This window comes from Acomys minous, assembly GCF_964271855.1.
Source record: "Acomys minous genome assembly, chromosome: 9".
Classification (NCBI taxonomy): Eukaryota; Metazoa; Chordata; class Mammalia; order Rodentia; family Muridae; genus Acomys; species Acomys minous.
The window spans coordinates 38,917,065-38,937,308 of NC_140490.1; the positions used below are offsets into that span (position 1 = coordinate 38,917,065).

Consider the following 20,244-nt stretch of genomic DNA (forward strand, 5'->3'; position numbering starts at 1 on the left):
AGGGCCGGGGGTCTTCCTGGGAACAGGTCATGGGATGAGCCTCAGACCCACAAGAGCACTATTGTATGGCAGAGGCATGGGCTTTGTGTATGTTTGCTATGAGTTTAAAATACAGATAGCAGCTGGGAGGTGTTGGCACATGCCTTTAATCCTAGACCTTGGGAGGCAGGGGCAGGAGGATCTCTGTGAGTTTGAGGCCAGCCTGATCTATAGAATGAATTCTAGGACAGCCAGGGCTACACAGAGATACCCTGTCTCAAAAAATACCAAACCAAACACACACACACACACACACACACACACACACACACACACCAAAACCAGCAACAAAAAAACCCCAAAACAACAACAAAAAACCAGGTAGCTCTGAGGAGGATGAGGAAGAGAAGTAGGAAGAGGAAGAGGAGGAAGAAGAGGAGGAAGAGGAGAAGGAGGAAAATGCTTAAGAGGCAGTAGGGAGCCACATCAAAGAAGGTGTAGCAAACCCGTTTCCTACTGAATAAACAGGGGTCGTGGTGCAGCATAGTAGGGTAGTAAGTCCACGGTGACAAAATGAGCAAATGTGGCTACCCTCGGATGTTTCTGACTGCAGAGCTCTGCAGTCCTGTCATCCCTGCATCATGGCCTTGGGTGTCTCAGTGCAGAGTGTGGAGGCTGGCTCCTCTCTCATACACCTAACAAAGCCTGATGTTCAGGAAAAGCAAACCTCAATAACAGCTGCTAGAATACACCCTTTGCCTCAAAGTCCAGTAAATTCACACAGAGATTCTCACAGCCCTGGAGGGAAGGACATGAAAGGTCAAAGGTCATTTCCCCACTAGGTATGCACAGAGTAAGTGAAGTGAAGGGTCCTGCATATTTGGCTGGATGAACCTTGTCTCCTCAGGACTGGGAAGGTTATGGTAAGCTCCTCTGCACTCTCCCATCACTGTGGCAGGCCCAGGGCCCAGGGACAGGACTCCCACTTCTGTGGCCCTTACCTGCAATGCCACCTGCCAGCCACACTGCAAAGGGGCTGGGCCCTGTGCAGGCCTCAGGCGTGATCCATTCACTCAGGAATACATAGGGAGTAAAGTAGAGGCAATATCCTGGGATGTCCCTCAGCAGCATGGCGCTGGCTCCCCGGTACAGCCCTGCCAGGCCCTCAGTCCGCACAATGGTTGAAATGCAATGCACTGGCCCCTGGTACGGTGCCTGCTCCCCTAGGGCTACTGCCCTGGACTTCAATCCATGGCTGGCTGAAAAGACAGGAGGGAGATGATGGCAAGTGACCAGGCAGGTAAGAGACTGGCCAGCTCCTGGTATCACAGCCAGTCCAGTCCACTGACAGTTCCTGCTCACGTGACTCATTTGCTTTTTACCAAGCTATCTGTCACCCTTGGCAGCTTATGCTAGAGTTCTGAGGCTCCAATAAGGAGCCCTGGCAACCTGTACACCAGACTGGAGACAATCCAAGCCAAGTTGCCCTGGGAATCCCGGAGCCTTCTGGTCAACCATCACTATGCACTTCTAAGTAGCTGTGGTTGTAGCATGCTTGGGATCGTCGAAGACAGCCAAGTCAAGCTCACGCTAATGGGGAATTGATAGTCATTCATATTCACTCCTCCCCCTCTCCTCTATCTCCTCCAACACAGTGTATGTTTATTGGGGCGGGGGGGAGTTGTTGAAGACAGGTTGTCCTGGATTTGCTCTTCTACCACTTACAAACGTCAGCATTTTTCTGCTGTTGTTTTTCTGATCCTTAAAAGACAGACAGGATGCTGTGGATACAAGTCAGGTAACATGGCAGGTGCTCAGTGTGGGGACTGGAACAGTGTTGCATTCAATAAGTTAGCAGATGGGGGTCACTGAAAGGACCCACTGGCTGACTAGAGGAGGAGCATCTTCTGACTCACGTCTGCCCTGGCCTGGATGTGCCTAAAACAGCCGTAGAGCAGAAGCAACAACCCTCAACATCAAGGGCCCAGGGCTCTGTTTCCTTTCCTAACAGGCCCCAGACCTTAACACAACTGATGCCATGACGGAGGTACCATTTAGGCCATAAAACTTAGCACGTAGACAGCACCAACTGCCAAAAGGAAAACAAATGTCTAATCCATCAAAGTCCATAGTTCTGGAAAAGTTCCTAAACGGACTAACCTTGTTTTTTGGCTTCTGTGGTTCTGCTTCTAGCTAACTGTTAACTGAAGTGTGTCAACCCAGGGTATTGTTTTTGAGCTTAAAAGGCTGAGAAAGGCTGGAGCCTACACTGGGATCCTAAATACCCAGTGTAGTCACCAGTAGCTAATAAAGATTTCTATTGGCTTAAACCTGTATCTCAGCAGTCTTCTCTGATGGACAACCCATAACACTTTCAGTCTCAGGGGTCTGTGCTGGCTGGCTGTGGTTTGCTCTCTCTTTTGCTTTCTTTTGCTTTCTCTCTGTGGTTTGCTTTTCTATGTGTACACAGCAGCAGAGCCTTGGTTTCTCTCCAGCTGGTCCTCCCACAGGCTATGCACCACCCCCTCCCCTCCCCACCAGCCCCCAGCCCCCAGCCCCTCCATATACATCTTCTCTGGTCAGAAAGGCCTTCCAGTTCAGACAAAGTGACTCTCAGTGTCCCTTCTGAAAGGTCCCACTATCACAAGATGAAGGAGACCCACCCATGATCACGACAGCCTTTGAGCCACCTGGGTTCAACTCCCCTGATCCTGGCATCTGATTGGCTCTCACACATGCTGTACACAGGAAGTGGCCTTTCACCCTGGGAGCTCTCTCTCACATCTCCAAACACTCCCATCTTTCTCAGTTCAGCCTCCTGGGCTGTGTAGATCAAAGTGGAGGTTAGAGGAAAGGACATGGACTTTAACTCATCCCAGAAGCCCACAGGAGCGAGGAGGGTAGCATTTGCCTGAGAAACACACCTGAGGAAAACTCCTACGCCTGCATGTCCCGCTACATGAGGGAAGGGAGGCAGAAGGAATGAAGGCCACCTGAGGCATCCTTTGAACAAGACCAGACACTGTGGCCCTTGAGAGGTCCCCAGAGATCATTATATATTCTTACCCCCAAACTAGGATGACATTACCTGTGTCATAACACTGGCTGGGAGCCCCTCTCTAGGCAAGGCTGGCCTGACCCAGGAGTCAGGGTTCCCCTAAATCAGCCTCTCCAGTGTGGATGTCCAGAGTTACTGACTGAAAGGGCCTGTCCGGATAATGATCTGCTAGCTTGGTCCTACAGATGTTGAAAGAACAGTTGCTAAGCTGCCAGCTAGCTCTGTCAAAAAACCCTGTATTTGCCCCCTTTTCTCTCCCAAGTAAGCAAAAATAAAATTCTCCCATAGTATCATAAGTTTTGTTTTGGTTTTGTTGTTTTTGTTTTGGTTTGGTTTTTTTGTTTTGTTTGTTTGTTTGTTTGTTTGTTTTGAGACAGGGTTTCTCTGTGTAGCCTTGGCTATCCTGGACTCGCTTTGTAGACCAGGCTGGCCTCAAACTCACAGTTAACCACCTGCCTTTGCCTCCTGAGTGCTGAGATTAAAGGCATGTGCCACCACCATCCAGCCAGTATCGTAAGTATTATAACATAAGCACTATAGCTTTTATTGGTTTATAATTACTCATTTGTGGCTATTAGCCAGTGAAATATCTAATAGAAGTGAAAACAATTCAAATGCTGACACAGCACTGCACCAACCCAAACTCACACTGTTAATACTTGTCAACTTGGCAGTACTATAACAAAATACCTGAGATACTTATCTTCTGTAAAGAGTTATTCTGGCTCACAGTTTGGGGAGGTGGGGGTGTTATTTCAATCATTTATTAGCTTCACTGTTTGGAGCCTGTAGCAAGGCACTGCATCATGGCTACATAAGACAACCTCATGCCAGTGCATAGCACATTGACCATGTCTTGCTGCCAAACCCTTCTTGCCTCTCTATGCCCTCTGCTCCCTACTTGGTCTTATTTCTTTCATACCATATGCACGTAAGATATGAGAGACACAAATGAGAGAAAACATGCAATGGTTTTTTTTCCCTGAAACCAACTTAATTTACTTAATAGATTATATCCAGTTGAATCCGTTTCCTGTAAATGACATGACTTCATTAGATGTGGCTGAAGTAATTCTACTGTTTACACAACCACACTTGCTTTGTGCACCCTGATGTTGACTCTGGGGCTGGCTCCATAGCTTAGCTACTGCGACAGTGTTGCAGTGAATACTGATATGCAAGTATCCCTGTGACGTCTGGATTTGGAGTGCTTTGGCAAATACCCAGGAGTGGCAGAGCTGGCTAGATTTTAGCTTTGAGGAACCTCCATACTGATTTCCACATGGCTAGACTACCAAAAATCCTCCCTTGCCACACATCTTCTCCAGTCTTCTTTGGACCAGGCTGGCCTCAAACCTGCCTCTGCCTCTCAAGTACTAGGATTAAAGACTTACACCACCATTGCCAACCTTTTATTTTCCAACTGACGATGGAATTTCAATATAGTTTAATTGGTATTTCTATGCTGGTTGAACATTCTTTCATGTTTATTGGCCATACATTTATGGACAAGTACCTACTCATTTCATTAAGCAATATACTGGATAGGTTGTTTGATTTATTGTTATTTCATTACTTGAGGTCTCTGTATAATTTAGGTGTTAACCCTCTGTGAGATATCTAGCCATCAAGGATTCACTCCCTTCTGTGGTCTGCCCCTTCACTTGGTTTCCTTTGTTATACAGAAGGTTTTTAACCTCATGAAAGCTCACTTGTCAGTTGTTAGCACTATTCCCTGAATGACGAGAGTCCTAGTCAGAAAAGTTCTGACAGGCTCATGAGACAACTCAGTGGGTAAAGATGCTTGCTGCCTAGCCTGATGAGTTGGATCTCCTTGAAAACATAAAATGGAAGCCAACTCTCACAAGTTGTTCTCCGATCTCCACACATGTTTAATTGTGGAGCCATGACACGTGGCTCCTCCAACAATAAATAAATACAACTTACAAATCAAGAAGTCCTTGCCCCGGCTGCTGTCCTGAAGTGTTTCCTCATAGTTGCCTCTAATGCCTTCAGGGTTCAGGTCTTGCATTAAGATCTTTCATCCATTTGGAGTTGTTTTTCATACAGGGTGAGAGATAAAAATTTGGTTTCATTCTCCTAAGTGAGAATGGCTATCCAGTTTTGCTAGCATCATTTGTTGAAGAGGCTGTCTTTTTCTCCAATATATATTTTTGGCATCTTTGTCAAAAATCAACCCCATAGTTGTGAGAACTTAGAGCTGAGTCATTTATTCTATTCGATTCGATTCTATTCTGTTGTCTACATGTTTGTTTTGTCCTTAGGACTCTGTAGTACAACTTGAAGATAAGTATATTGACACCTCCAGCATCTTTCTTTTTACATAGGATTACTTTGGCTTTCTGGAATCTTGTGCTTCCACAGTATTTTAGGATTGTTTTCTCTATTTCTGTGAAGAATGACACTGGAGTTTTTATGAGTTTGCATTTACATATAACTTGGTGCTTTTCTTAGCTTTCAGTATTTTCTTTGCTCTCTTGTTCAGCGTTGTAACTGTAAGAAGATGTCAGAAGGTTCTTTTCTGGTCTTGTCTGTCTGATATTCTAAATGCTTTCTGGCACTAACTGGGCATCTGTTTCTCTAGATTTGGGGAGCTTTATGCTATGATTTTGTTGACTATATTGTTTGTGCCTTTAGAAGTTCTATCACCTATAACTTTAAATTTGGTCTTTTAATGGTGTCCAATAGATCTCAATGTATTTTGGTCTTATTTTATTACTTTATCTTTTTCAATGTTCTAACATCTGTTTTCTACCCTCAATAGTTTGTCTACAGTCTGACCCATTCTGTTAGTGGGGCGTTGTAAAGAAGATTTTTTTCCCCTGACTTACTAACGCCTCCATTTCTTACATTTTAATTTGATTTCTATTCGGTATTTCTATCTTTTTATTGAGTTCCTACGTCAAATCCTATTTGTCTCTCTTTCTTCATTTATTTCTTTGGATTCCATTTTAATTCATTTAATAGTTTATTTGTATCCTTCAATTTCATTAAACATGTTTACAGTCCTTTTGAATTCTTTATCTGGGATTCAATGCAATGCTCTCTCATTGAGAGCCATTGCTGCCTTGATTTTTCATGTTTCTTATATAGTCTGTGCTGGGACTTGTGCATCTGGGCTTGTGTGTTGGTTGGATCTTTTTCAGCTGTGTTATTTCTGTTGAATTATCTGCGACGTTCAACATGGTGTTAGATAACGGTGGGGTGAGTGTCATCTTAGCAGTCAAACCCACAGTCCATGTGCATTAAGCACCGGGTATGATGCCTGTATTACTCTTAGAACATGAGCTACAGAAACAACCACAGCATTGGATGGGACTGCTACACAAATGCCATACTCACCAGCCGAAACAGCCATTCCTTTGACTTCAATAATTATTGAGGGATAAAAGAAGAAGGGTTATATTGCATCTACAAGGGTAGTAGCTGCTAAGATTAGGAATGGCAGAAAGTAGGCTGGGGAGCCGTACTGCATCAACTGAGGGCAAACGTTGAAATGGAAAAGTAGCCCAGAAGGGGAAGTTGTGGTAACTGTATGGTCTGCTGAGCTCAAAGATTATTAAAGGAACAGAAGGCTAGAGTTAAGAAGTAAAAAGAGAAAGTTCTGAGGATGAGAGAGAAGAAATGAAATAGGAAAGAGAGGAAATGTTCACAGAAAGAGCCATAGACTGTTGACATTAGAAGGTGGAAAAACACAGAGCAATCATAAAACCTAACCAAGCAATATACAAGCTCAAACAAGATGAATGTGATCTAATTATGTAAGAGTAAAGATTACAAATTAACAAAGGTTAAAAGGAACAAAAAATAAAAGCACAGCAAGTAAGAGTCCATTACGTTAAAAATACCGCATCAGTCAGTATTTCTTCCTTTGTGGGGTGGGTTTTGAATTCTTTCCCTGCTCTGTTGTTTCCTGGGACAAACTGCTAATTGGAGGAAGTGCAACTTGGAATTATAGTTAAGACCAGATTTGAGAGCCTGTGTTGCCCCCAGAAGAGAGAGTTTAGACAAATTCCCTTTCAGAGGGAGTTCCTGGTGCAACTGTACTGATTGAGCTTTAAGTCTCAGTGCAGAGAGTAGATGCTCTCTGGCTCCTGCTCTCGCTGATGTCACTCTGCAGCATCACAGGAGGATGCAAAGGAGAGGGGAGGGAACTTCCGCTGCTGTTCTGGGTCCAGTTTCCTACCCTAGCCTCAGCCCACGTCCTGACCCAGAGACGACCTCAGCCCCACAGCACACACACACACTTGGGGCCCAAGACTTCCGACTTCTACCCATGGTGCATCTGGCCCTTAGCCCCACCCCCTAAGCAGCAGTTTGCTCTGGTGGCATAGCTTTTTCATATGAACTATTTCAGGATGGGCTGCTGACTCTGAATGTTTAACCCTAAATACTTCTGAAGACATATCTCAAGCCTCGAGATGTCATCTTGCTAACCTTGGTGATCAGGTTCATATTCTACATCGATGACAGCTTTATCTAATCTACCATCTGTAATGATGAGCTGTCATTTGACCTCATGATATGCCTTATAGCATTTTGATCCTCCAGGAAGGAATCTAGTCTTGCCATCTATGACATTTCCACAGCCTTTCGCTGTTTTTCATGACACCAACATTCAGGGGGTGGGGTGGGGAAACAGCCAGCTTCTTCTCGTTATAGAACATTCCTGATCTGGGGTGTGCCTAAGGTGTCCTTGTTCCTTCACTACAGTGACCTGCTCCTAGTGTCTCTTCCCTGTGTGTCTTACCTCCTTTTCCTAAGCCTGGTCTTTGGCTTCTTTAGCCTTCTGCCCTTGTTTTAATTGATTTGTTTCTAAATTTACACTTGGTATAAAAAAAAAAAAGGCCTAGTTCTTACGTGCACAGTTAGTGAGCTCTGACACTTGCATGCACCTGTAGAACCACACCTACCATGAAAATAATTTCCTACAATCTCAGCAAACTGCTGTGGTCACAGCACACAGCACTGATGCTCCTTAGCCTGCAATGTTCTCCCCGCTCCATGCCCCCTTCCGCCCATAGATACCCAAGGCTAGAGAACACCATGTCATCAAGGAAGCACACGCCGAGAAGGAAGCACACTTCTAGGGTGGTGGTTGCTTTGGGTCCACCTGTAGAGGTTCAGTGGCACAGATAGTTTATGTTGGGACCACAAAACGTGTCATCAGCTGCAGACATACAGTTCTAGGCCTAAGTGAAAAGACATCACAATAGTCATAGTGACCAGGCCAAGATCACAGAAGCTTAAAAGGAGAAAGACTCTTGCTGTACTTGCCACTCAGCAGCCATGGTAGGAGCGAGAGAAAACTACGCCAGGTCAACATATGGCTGCTAAGGAGGATCTGGCAATTTCTTTCAGAGAACAACAGGAGTTCCCAAATATTGGCCATGTAGCACCCTCTTTGCTGTGGCCCAGAGGGTGTGGTCTGGAGCCCCCACCACTGACTGCTAGAAAGCCCTTGTGAGAGTCCTCTATAGCTCTAGCATGAACTAACTGTGGTTGGTGACTGCTAACTGTGAATGACTCTTACACACTGATTTGGAGGATGACAGGAGAGTGGCTCATGGAAATATGCACATGTCAGTTTCCTAGACTTGGATGCCATTTGCCCAAGGTGGCTAAGGAAAGTTGCAGGATGCTGGGGGCAGCGCCTGATGCCCGACCAACATCTTGAACCTTCCAGGGTTGGTCCTGGGGTACAAGATGAGATAAAGTCTTTTTTCTCCCCAATTTGCTTTTGATTACTGTTTTATCAGAGCAGCAGACAGCAAACACCCTTTCTGGAATAGTAAGTGTCCTCGTGATAGGAACATGATGCTGTGGCCTGTCTTCAAACAGTTTCTGTGTCCCTGGGCATCTCAGCGTCATGCCATACACATTCCAGAGTAGCCGACCTAAACAGGTCTCCACATGCTGACCTAAGCAGGTCCCCACATCAAGGCCTCCACAGGTCACATGACATTCAACCAAGACTGACACTGATCTTGGTCTGAGGCTTTAAACACTGAAAATAACCCGCCAAATCATTTCTCATCCACAGGTCCAATGTAACTAGCATCCTGTAATACTGGTGGCATTCTCTGGGCAGACAAACTGCCTATACCCTCTTAGGGTTGAGTTTGGGCTTGAGCAGGCTGGCATGCCCCTCAGATCACATGGCCAGGAAGTTCTCAACTGGGAAGCTCTTTGCTAGCTATTGTTTCTCAAAAGGCCATCAGTTTCCCCAGAATTTGGGGCCTTCAATAGAGTCACATGCTTCAGCCGAAAGAACCTGCACTATAAGCAGGCCAGCATGTGTGTTCCTGTCCACTTGCTATTTACTGAGGAACCACATACAAGGAACTAGAGTTCATGAGCCTTTGTTTCCTCATCTATAAAGAGGGACAAGGATGAGTGTACTTGGCTTTGTGACATAGAAGGTTACAAGCACACTTCACTGAGTGCTGTGAGGACGCCCTTTGCTCAGGGGAAACAGTCACCGTTCTTAGGTTTACTGCCCTGTCCCCATAGGAGTCTGGATTCTGAAAGTACACGCAACCTTATTGCCTGCAGCGAGAGCATCAACACCCATCTGTTCAAGGACAGAAATCAGGACAATGCTTAGTATTGTCCATTGATTTAAAAACAGAGGAACAAATGGAAAACAACAGTAAAAACAAACACCATGATGTTCCGCTAATGCGTGCAACTTTAACTAAGGCACACCATCCTTGGCGCGTGGCTGAATGGATAGCCCCTCCACAACCTTCCTCCCTCCACTTCTAGGCTGCTGGTGTCCCAGCCCTCACTTCCTTCTGGCAACCCAGAGCTTCCTGGAGAAGCACAGCCAGGGTACAAAGTCCTGAATGCCTCTGGGATTTTGCGTCTCTTGTGTTCCCAGAGCTCCGGATTTTTCACATAGATCCCCTTATTTAGGAAGTGAACAGGGTTGTCGTTAATAATTCCTGCACTTAGGAAATCTTAGAAAATCCCCTGCTCCTCCCAGCGGGAGAAGAGTGGAGCGTGTGTGGTGTGCAAGTGTGGTATGGATGTGTGTGTGTGTGTGTGTGGTGTGCATGTGTGGTATGGATGTGTGTGTGGTGTGCATGTGTGGTATGGATGTGTGTGTGGTGTGCATGTGTGGTATGGATGTGTGTGTGGTGTGCATGTGTGGTATGGATGTGTGTGTGGTGTGCATGTGTGGTATGGATGTGTGTGTGGTGTGCATGTGTGGTATGGATGTATGAATGTGTGTGTGTTGCATGTATGGCATGGATGGGTATGTGATGTGTGTATGGCATAGATGAATGTGTGTATGTTGTGCATGTATGGTATGATGTATGGATGTGTGTGTGCGTGTGTGTTGCATGTATGGCATGGATAGGTATGTGATATGTGTATAGTATAGATGAGTGTGTGTGGTGTGTATGTATGGTACGGATGTGTGTGTTATGCATGTATGGTATGGATCTGTGTGTGTGTATGTGGTGCATGTATGGTATGGATGTATGGATGTGTGTGTGTGTTGCATGTATGGCATGGATAGGTATGTGATATGTATATGGTACAGATGAGTGTGTGTGGGGTGCATGTATGGTACGGATGTGTGTGTGTGTTATGCATGTATGGATCTGTGTGGGGGGTGTGGTGCATGTATGGCATGGATGTATGGATGTGTGTGTATGGTGTGTATGTGTGTGTGTGTTGCATGTATGGCATGGATGTGTATGTGATGTGTGTATAGTATAGATGAGTGTGTGTGTGGTGTGCATATATGGTATGGATGTGTATATGTGTGTGTGTGTGGTGTGTGATATGGATGTGTGTGTGGTGGGCATGTATGGTATGGATGTGTGTGTGTGTGGTGTGATATGGATGTGTGTGTGGTGGGCATGTATGGTATAGATGTGTGTGTATGCTGCGTGTATGGTATGCGTGTGTGTGTGTGTGTGTGTGTGTGTGTGTGTGTGTGTGCTGTGTTTGGTAGCCACACATCTATATGATAGCTATTTAGCTATACCATGAAAGAGAAACTGAAACACTCAGGGCTGCAGAAGCATCGGCCATGTCCTCCCCACCTGGGTACCTCTGAGGACCCAGTGAAACTAGAAAACAGTCTTTGCTGCCATGTAGATCTTGGTCCAAATGAGTTTGTGCTCTAAAATGCCCAAACTGCCTTTACCTACCCCTCAGCTGGCTCACAAGTCAGCAAGACTCATCCCCTATTGGCACACAGGGCCATCACCTCTGCCCTAGCTATATTCTGGCCCCTGCTCCAGCAAGACTATCTTTCCTATGATGGCACCAAGGCCGGTGCCTTGGCCGGTGCCTGTCCTTCTTACCCCCAAATTTGGAGAAGGTCTTTCCCTTCCCTACCTCATCTCTTCCTCAGATGTGAGCCTCACCAAGGTCACTCCCCACCACCACAATTCAGTGACCCTGGTGTCTCTGGATTCTGCTCCTAGAGACAGAGTTCACAGATGAGCCAATTACCTGTGCCACCTGAACAGCTGGGGGAACACAAATGAGTCCTACAACCCAAGCACCTGCATCTAATGCCATGTGGTCAGCTGTCACTTCTGTGCTTCTGGCTCCTCTCCAGCAGACACAGCCGCTCTCATGGGCTCCTTCTACAACACAGAGCAGCCAAACTTACTGTTAGCCACCCGTGCCCTGCCTGCCAGGCTCCAGAGCAGGAGCTTGGACAGTAGCCATTGCCTGCTACTGCATGCCAGTGGCTGTCCTCCCCCTTTGCTAACTGTTGCCTTCCCTTGAAGAACCCAAGTGGCCCAAGATCCAACTCTGAAACCCTGGGTCGATTCCTGATGCGTCTCTCTGCTCACATTTGGCCTGTTGGTTCTGTGCCATCAACACATCTGACCACCACTCCTCTCAGTTGCCAAGTCTAAGACTCTGGGCCAGGGCAACAGCCTCCACCTCACCCTACCCACCCTACACGCCTATCACCGCGTACCCCTTTCAAAGACCTATGACACATCTCTGGTGGGCTCACTCTAGGCTCCAAGCTGCTTCACTGTGGGCCAGAATCTTGCCCATCCTTGCCTAAGAAACCCAAGCTCTTCCTAACTCACCCCATATCTCCCCAAGTTCCTTCCCTCCCAGGTCACTCACGCTGCCACCGCATACTATTTCCTGCCACTGTTTTTGTTTTTATTGTTGTTTGTTTGTTTGTTGTTTTTTTGAGATAGTGTTTCTCTGTGTAGTTGCTCTACATTGATCTCTCAGTATAAAAAGCACTCCTACTCCAGACCTTATCTCTGGACCCTACTGAGAACTCAGAGGACCTGCATCATTGCCTACTGACTCTTAGGTGGCCTCAAGACCCACGTAGTCAGAGTCAGGGTTCCAGAGAGAGCCCTTGACACATACGTGTGTGACTTCCCCAACACTGGGGCTATGCATCCCACATCTCTGCTTTGCATACTATAAGTGGCTCAGAGGGGCTCACAGAGTGGTTATGAAGGACAGACTGAGTCCCAGAGCAGATGTCAGTAGGCAGAACCTGGCACTTTTGCCTCCACCTGGGCCCAGAGGTGACTGGGATCATGGCCAATGTCGAGTCCCCTCAGGTCTGTCAACCTCCTCCTGCTGCATAGGGACCTCGAGCAGCACTGCTGTGTTTTTAGTGGGTGTGTAGAGCCAAGAACTTCCAGGTGGAAGAGTGTTGCTGGCCATCTGCTTCTAGAATACAGTTAGACAGGACAACAGGGGGATTGCTGGTATCAATACCTAGTTTCCCCCAATAGGGCACCTGGGTAGGCTCATTCATGCCAGTAATAATACTGAAGAGAAGGCAGGCTTCTCCACTGCAAGGGACACATCTGAAAGAACCCAGGCCATTCCTACTTGCTTACCAGTGGGCAGGAGGCCCAGGAGACTAGCTCTGGTAAGCTGGAAGAGTTTGGGGGCGGGGTAAATGCTGTGAGGCATGCTTGGTGAGGAAGAGTGGGGTGTGTGGGGTGTGTGTGGTGTGTGTGTGTGTGTGTGTGTGTGTGTGTGTGTGTGTGTGTGTGTGATTGTATATGTATGTGTTGTGTGGTGTGTGTGTGTGTGTGTGGTGTGTGTGTGTGTGTGTGTGTGTGTGTGGTGTGTCTGCATATGTGTTTGTGTGTGTATGTGGTGTGTTTGGTGGCCACACATCTCTACGGTAGCAATCCCTCTCAACTTAAGCAGCTACAATGTAACAAGTCCTTCTGCATCATAGTTTGACAACCTGTGCCAAGAATCTAAAAAATGGCCACACCCTTGGGCCCACTCATGAATCAAAGAGCCCACACATTGAGGGAAACAGCCCTAATGAAGGAGCTTCTTTATAACCAGTTGGCTGATAACTTCACTGTTTTGGGGGAAAGACAAACTGCAAACAGGCTAAATGGCCACCAGCAGAGAGAGCGTTAAATAGGAACAGTTACCAGCCATACAGGTGATAGTTACCTGACAACTTCAACATGGCAGACACTGTGCCAAGAGCTCCACGGACATCCAGACTGCCCTAGCTGTGAAGTGACACATCCGAAGCCTGCTCGCACCAGATGAGTCATCCTAGCTTTGAGGGAAGATAGGATCGCTGGCAGTCTAACTTGAGAAAGGGAATTCGTACTGTAGGAGATTGACCCTGTGTTCGTCCGTGTGTGTACACATGAGAGGGTGTATTTTTGCATGCATGTGTGTGTGCACGTGTGTGTTTTTTGAGGGCACAGTGCACATCTATTTTAAGTACCACACCTACTTTAAGTAACTACATATGCTATTTGAATGACATAGAAATGTGTCTGTTTGCATGGGGAGGACGAGAGCATGTAAAATTGAGTATATAGTCTGGCTGAATTCTCGTAATATTTTTAACCTAAGAAAGATTAGCAAAAAGAGGTACCTTAATGAGGCAACAGTGTATGTCTACTGGTGAGTCACATAGGGGAAAGGGCATTTTCCGTGTCTGATCAGGTTTCAGTCGTGGACCACCGCCAAAATACACTCAGGAGGATGTCATTAGCTCTCCCAAAAAGATGAGCTGGGCCACTTCACTGTGACCTCCAGTCCATCTGTCACATGTCCTAAGGTAGAGAACACAGCAGCATCTGGCAGTTGGCTTCAGAACCTCAGGCTGCCTCTCTCATCACGTGATCATCACCCTGGCTGTGGACTGGCAATTCTGAATTAAAGCTTCAAACCAAGGGAGAGTTCAAGCAGTGCCTGCACTGCCTGGAAATGGTCGTGTCCGCAAAGCCATCATTCATGAGGCCCTGACCTGAAGCCGAGCTTGCAAGCTTGCAGTCAGCCTGGCCCCCATTCTGTTTATACACTCAGGCCACACAGTGGTCTCTCTGAGTGTATGTAACTGAAGTACATGACAGCTTCAACTATGATATCTTACGGTAAGATCCATTTTTCTATCTCACTTTTAAACGCCAGAGGCTCCAAACCCATCAGGCCACAGGATAGTGGCTGTGTGGGAAAAATGCCAAGGTTTCTTGGGACAACATCACCCAGGTCACCACAACCCCGCTACACCCACTGCTTTCAGATATGGGTGCTGCCCCATTTATTCTGGACTGCAGTTTTTCAACAGCAAAGGGAGGCATGCAGTCAGATAAGTCCTGGGTTCATGCTTCAACTTAAAGAGGAAAACTAAAACCATGAAAGGAAGGCTGTGTCTCAACAAAGTGGGAGAGGGCATACTTCCTAGGACCTCTGCTCACTGGTGTTAGCCCCTTGGTCCCAACTGAAATTTCTCCCTATACCCTTGCTTTCACCCTGGAATGGGGCCAGGTGGGTCTGCCCCATACCTCACCGCTGGTGGCTCTATTGCGATTCCGCATTCCCTCTGCCCTGACACCGATCTGATCTTGTGAGTTGGAAAGAGACACATACCCTCAGAGCAGCTGGACCCAGTCCTCCCTATGCACAGCGGGGCGTGTCAGCCTCAGCCTCCGCATGCTTGGAGCCTGTGCCAGACACTGCCTGAACAGGGAGCGATGAACCTGGGCCAGGATGCTCCGGGGTAAGCTTGTGGGTCTCCCATTGTGTCGCAGAGCTGAACCCCAGCCTCAGTGAGTAGGGGAGCAACACAACAGCCATTCTGAAGGCAAAAGGGGCTCATCATATATACAAGAGCAGGAATCCAGCCCCTCCATTCTATAGAAGTAGAACCAACCAAGAACAAAACCCAAGGTATTGAAATATACCTCCAACAGCACCTAACTCCACCAAAGAACTGTATGGAAAACCCTCAAGAAGAGAAAATGAGATGGCACCTGTGGTGAGCGGGGAAGGGGGATTGGAGAGTGGCCTTGCTCACTATCAAGGCTATGAACAATGGTACCAGATCCAACCAAGTGGGAAAGGGTCTCAGGTCCTCAGACACCAGACTTCCCTCCATCGGCCTCTTACCTTCCTGAAATGGCTGTGTTTGCATCTGCAGTCGGATCTTGATGAGGTCCACGGGTCCGCCCAGCCCGACAGAGATCATGCCAGCCATCATGCTAGCCAGGAGTAGGTCAGACAGACTGCGGCCAGGACCATCCTCGGGCTCCCCACAGCGGTGCCGGCTAAGGAAACGCTGGGTATTACTGAAGACCCCAAACACCACTGAGTTGTAGACAGCGATGCTCGCCAGGGGGAAGGACATGCCCTTGAAGAAGCCGAAAACCTGTAGCAAGGGGACCAGTGGGAGGAAGGGTGAGGCCAAGTCACTCCCCAGGGTCTCAGGCAGTACGTAGCAGGGGTGGGACCCCCCATATTCTGATCCTCCCTCCTGAGAGCTGCAGGCAGTGCATGTTAGAGACACCCAGAATCAATAATGCACTGTGCCAGAGAAGAGCCCCAAAGAGGGTCTAGATGACACAGAAAAGACAGAGGAGGAAGCCCCGTGCAACCCTGGCAGTCACTCTCGCCCTAAAGATGAGCCCCCTGAACACTGCCATCTTGGCCTAAGATGTATGTACACCCCAAATAGTAGTGTCTGGAACTGGGAGGAAAATCAGACTGTGGCTGCAGAACATCTGAAGAGCCTCAGGAGTAGTGGGGGTGATCAGGTTACCCACACACCTCCTCACCCACCACTCAAACAAAACACACACACACACACTCTCTCTCTCTCTGGTTACTTTCTGTGCATCAATCCCTGAAGACACCAATAATAAAACAGTGTTCACACTCACTGAGTCCATGGTCTTGGGGTATGACAGATGAGGATGGCGTAGGGGGTACAGACAAATGGACAGGCAACCCAGTACAACTAACTCAGTAAGTCCGTGATAAAGGGCTAAAAAAGGGATCTTCCAAGGGTACCAGGGACAGCACCTCAGATTGGGATCCATTACACACAGACACATATACATGCATACACATACACACATACATACACACGCGCACACACACACACACACACACACAGAGAAAGAAAGGGAGAGAGCGAGGGATGGGGGAGGCAAGAAACAATGCTTTCTGCAGGGGTCGGGGTCTTCTCTGTAACTGTGCTCTCAATAAGAACACAGACGCTGTAAGGGAAACTGGAAAATTCCACAGCCGTTGGATGAGCTAATAAGACAGTACTCATGTGCCAACGATGAGAAAGCTCTAAAAAGGCACGCCACTGAAGATGTACAAAGTTATGCCATCAATGGTGTCCCCGACAGCAAAGGACACCTCACATATGCTTATGTACATGTGCACATATGCATCTGCCTTGCTTCAGGCTCTTTGTAACTTGGGACACTGAGCTACACTGCCTCAGAAATACCACCTGAGTTCCCACCAGAGTCCTGGCACTGGGACACTGGCTGGCAACTACTGCAGGGAACGTGGGCCAGAAAAAGAAGAATCAATGGCCATCATTCAGGAGGGTGAGGACCACACCCATTTATCTTGGAACACCATGTAGGAGGCTGGCAGTACTCACTCTGACTCCAGAGTGGCCAGTCAGGGGAACTGGAACAACACTGGCAGTCAAGATGAAGCTATCTGTTGACAAAGCTGGTGCCTGCCGGAGGCTGTACAGCCTCGGGCATTTGTTATGATGTGGTCTGTGACATCAACAGTCACCACTGGGCATATTTTCAGGCCTCAGGGGGAAGCTCCAGAGCCCCCACAAACTACCACATTTGGCTGTTTCTTTACATTAGGTCATTTCATCCAAAGTTTAATTTTTTTTCTTAAACTTTTAGATTCCTCAAAAGGTAGTCTTAGAAAGTAACCTGCTAACTCTCTTTATTTTAAAGATTTATTTATTTAATTATTTATTTATTATGTATACAGTGCTCTGTTTGCAGTACGCCTGCACAGCAGAAGAGGACATTAGATCGCATTATAGATGGTTGTAAGCCACCATGTGGTTGTTGGGAATTGAACTCAGGACCTCTGAAAGAGCAGCCAGTGCCCTTAACCACTGAGCTGTCTCTCCAGCCCCAATCCATCTCTCCAGGCCCAACCTGTATCTCCAGCCTCAACCCGCTAATTCTTAAGAAGGGAGCTGGGCTGGGCGCAGTGACGCACGCCTGTAATCCCTGTACTCGGGGAGGCAGAGGCAGGCAGATTGCTGTGAGTTTGGGGCCAGCCTGGTCTACAAAGCAGAGCAGCCAAGGCTACACAGAGAAACCCTGTCTCAAAAAAGGAAAAGAGAAGAAGAAAGAGGAGAAAGAGGAGGAAGAGGAAGATGAGGAGGAGAAGGGGGAGGAGGAAGAGGAGGAGGAGAGGGAGGAGGAAGAGGGGGAGGAGGGAGAAGAGGAAGAGGAGGGGAGGAGGAAGAGGAGGAGGAGAGGGAGGAGGAAGAGGGGGAGGAGGGAGAAGAGGAAGAGGAGGGGAGGAGGAAGAGGAAGAGGAGGGGAGGAGGAAGAGGAGGGGGAGGGGAGAAGAAGGACGAGGAGGAGGAGGAAGCTGGGAGCTGGTGTTACAAAATATTGTTCTACTCTGTACTTGAACACCAGCATCTCAGTCGCATGGGGAGAGTCCCACTGCATCAAGATATCAAGATGAAGGGAAATCTGCGGAGATTCAGCTTCCCGGCCATCCTTTTTTAGGAAAACTTAACAGTCCTCCTTGTTTTTGCGGGAGTTTTCTATTCTGTGGCTCTGACTTCCTGAGCCTCTCCAGAGAGTTCATGCAAGACCACTTTCTCCCCAGAAATGCACCAAGGTACCAGGGTTAAGCTGAGGCAACAAGGAAGTGTTCGCCAAGAGGTACCAGATGAGAAAATAGGTGATAAGCAGAGACAAGCTGCCTCACGCCTGTTGTGCTGCTGTAGGGGTGTGGCCATGAGGTCCGTGGGAGGTCCTAGCAGGCACCCCCCCCCCACCTGCCCCAGAGCACTTACACTCTCCCTCTTGTACACCACGCGGATGCAGTTGAGTGTGTTCCCATAGCCGACACCAGCCTGCAGGCGAGTCTGCAAGGGAGGCAAGGGCAGCGTCACTCAGAGATAGGTCCCAGGCCCCCAAGTGACCCACCCACGGAGGAGGAGGACAAAGCTCAGTCCCGGCCAGCTGAGTGCCAAAGGACACTGGCTTTACATCCATCCAGCCTGGCTCTGTGTGGCAGAAGGCTGCTCTGAGTCAGTGAACGACCCAGATCAGTTAGCTGTGTAGCGACATGACACTGGCTGCTGGACTTAAGGCCTCCCCTTAAGTACAAAAAGCCAAACCTTAGCTCCGTCCTATTTCCTGATGCCCTTCCCTCAGCCCTGCTAGATGCCTTTGGGGAACACTTGCTCCTTTCCCCCGGCAGCCATCTTTCTAGTCTGTGCTTCTATCTCACCTGGACAAGGCCTTGGCCCTTCAGTGTCCCTCTCCACACCACAACCAGACTGGCCTTTCTCAAAATAATTGAAACCATGTCCTTCTGTTTAAAACTTTCCAAGGCCTCTTATCAATGGTACGTATGTCCAGGACACTCTGGAAGTGAGGATTGGCCTGCCCGTTACCCTCTGAGCCATTTCCCCCACTGGCAACCTGCCTTCCATACCAACTACATCTTCATTTCTCTACATCTCCAACCTCTACTCTGGCTGTTCCCCTAGAATTTCCTCCAGTGTCTGCTCCCTAGCTGAGTTTGAGCTTAAGCACACTACGTAGTGTTTACTTTAGATTTTGCCACTGGGTCAGGGCCACCCTTCTCCCTCTCCTTGTCCTTGCCTGGAGTTGGCACAGCCTTTGCATAACTCTTTACAACCCTGCAAAATGGAAGAAGTTGCCCAGAAAAGACATATGGCACCTTCTGAGCACGTCTGAGTAACCAGGGGCAGGAGATGACAGGCACAGGATGGCTGAGGAAGCCCACAGGATAGGTCAGAATAGTTTCTGCATGGCCTGAAGTTCTCCGTAAGATGCTTTCTCAGTGCCTATGTCCTGCATTCTCTGTTAGGAGCTGTGAGATCCCCACAGTGGGTCCTGTCCTTTGCAGCACTCGGTGTACAGAGAAGAGTGAAGGCCCCAGCACCAGGCCATAAGGACAGCCGTCTCTCAGCTGGCACCTTTCTGCAGCCCCAACCTTCCGTGATAAAGCAAGAATATCTTTCAGTACATGTAGTTTTAAAGATAGTTTCAAGTAGGCGACTAATATGGGAACACATTCTGTCTCTAAGACTCACTGCAAGTCCAGAGCCGCCTCTGACTTCCCACCCTGACTCACTCACCTTCCTCTGAGCAACAGCCATGGCCACTAGCACAGCCAAGAGTCTGACACACATCCGACTGCCTTCATTAACACATGGAGCCGTAAACACATGGCGATCAAGGGGAAATTCTATCACGCTGCCCCTAAGTGTTAGGTGTATACCCGGGGAGCTGGGTGGCCTGCCTCGTCGGACAATATTTGTTAAGCGTCAGGATCATGACTCTATTAGAACCCTAAGGAAACTCGGCAGTAAAGACAGCAAAATCTCCGACCTCATGGATAATATAGCTTAGAGGGGGTTGAAAAAAAAAAACCCCACAAAAGTAGTTAGTTGGGCAACATGCACAGTTGGGCTAGATCTGTTAAAAGGAGAAGTGGGGAATGGAGAGATGGCTCAGCAGTTGAGAGTGCTGGCTGCTCTTGCAGAGGACCTGGATTTGATCCCCAGCACGCACACAGCCGCTCACAACTGCCAGTAACTCCAGTTCTAAGGGATTTGACACCCTCTTCTGGCCTCTGAGAGCACTGTACACACACACAGAGCACACAAACACACATGCTGGCAAAATGTTCAT

At 47.9% G+C, this 20,244-nt stretch overlaps 1 protein-coding gene across 11 annotated transcripts in view; it reads right to left on the reverse strand.

The window, feature by feature from the left end:
* The window catches only part of SLC25A48 (solute carrier family 25 member 48), a 138,379-nt gene that overhangs the window by 22,850 nt on the left and 95,285 nt on the right, over window positions 1-20,244 (reverse strand). For 9 of the 11 annotated variants that reach the window (XM_084796898.1, XM_084796904.1, XM_084796907.1 and 6 more), the window contains exons 3-5: window positions 18,372-18,443; window positions 15,452-15,710; window positions 981-1,238 (exon numbers count right to left, since the gene is read on the reverse strand). In XM_084796898.1, coding sequence (XP_084653024.1) covers window positions 981-1,238; window positions 15,452-15,710; window positions 18,372-18,443 — 589 coding nt within the window. The remainder of the gene's footprint in view (window positions 1-980; window positions 1,239-15,451; window positions 15,711-18,371; window positions 18,444-20,244) is intronic. The other 2 variants (XM_084796902.1, XM_084796899.1) reach the window with 2 other exon arrangements.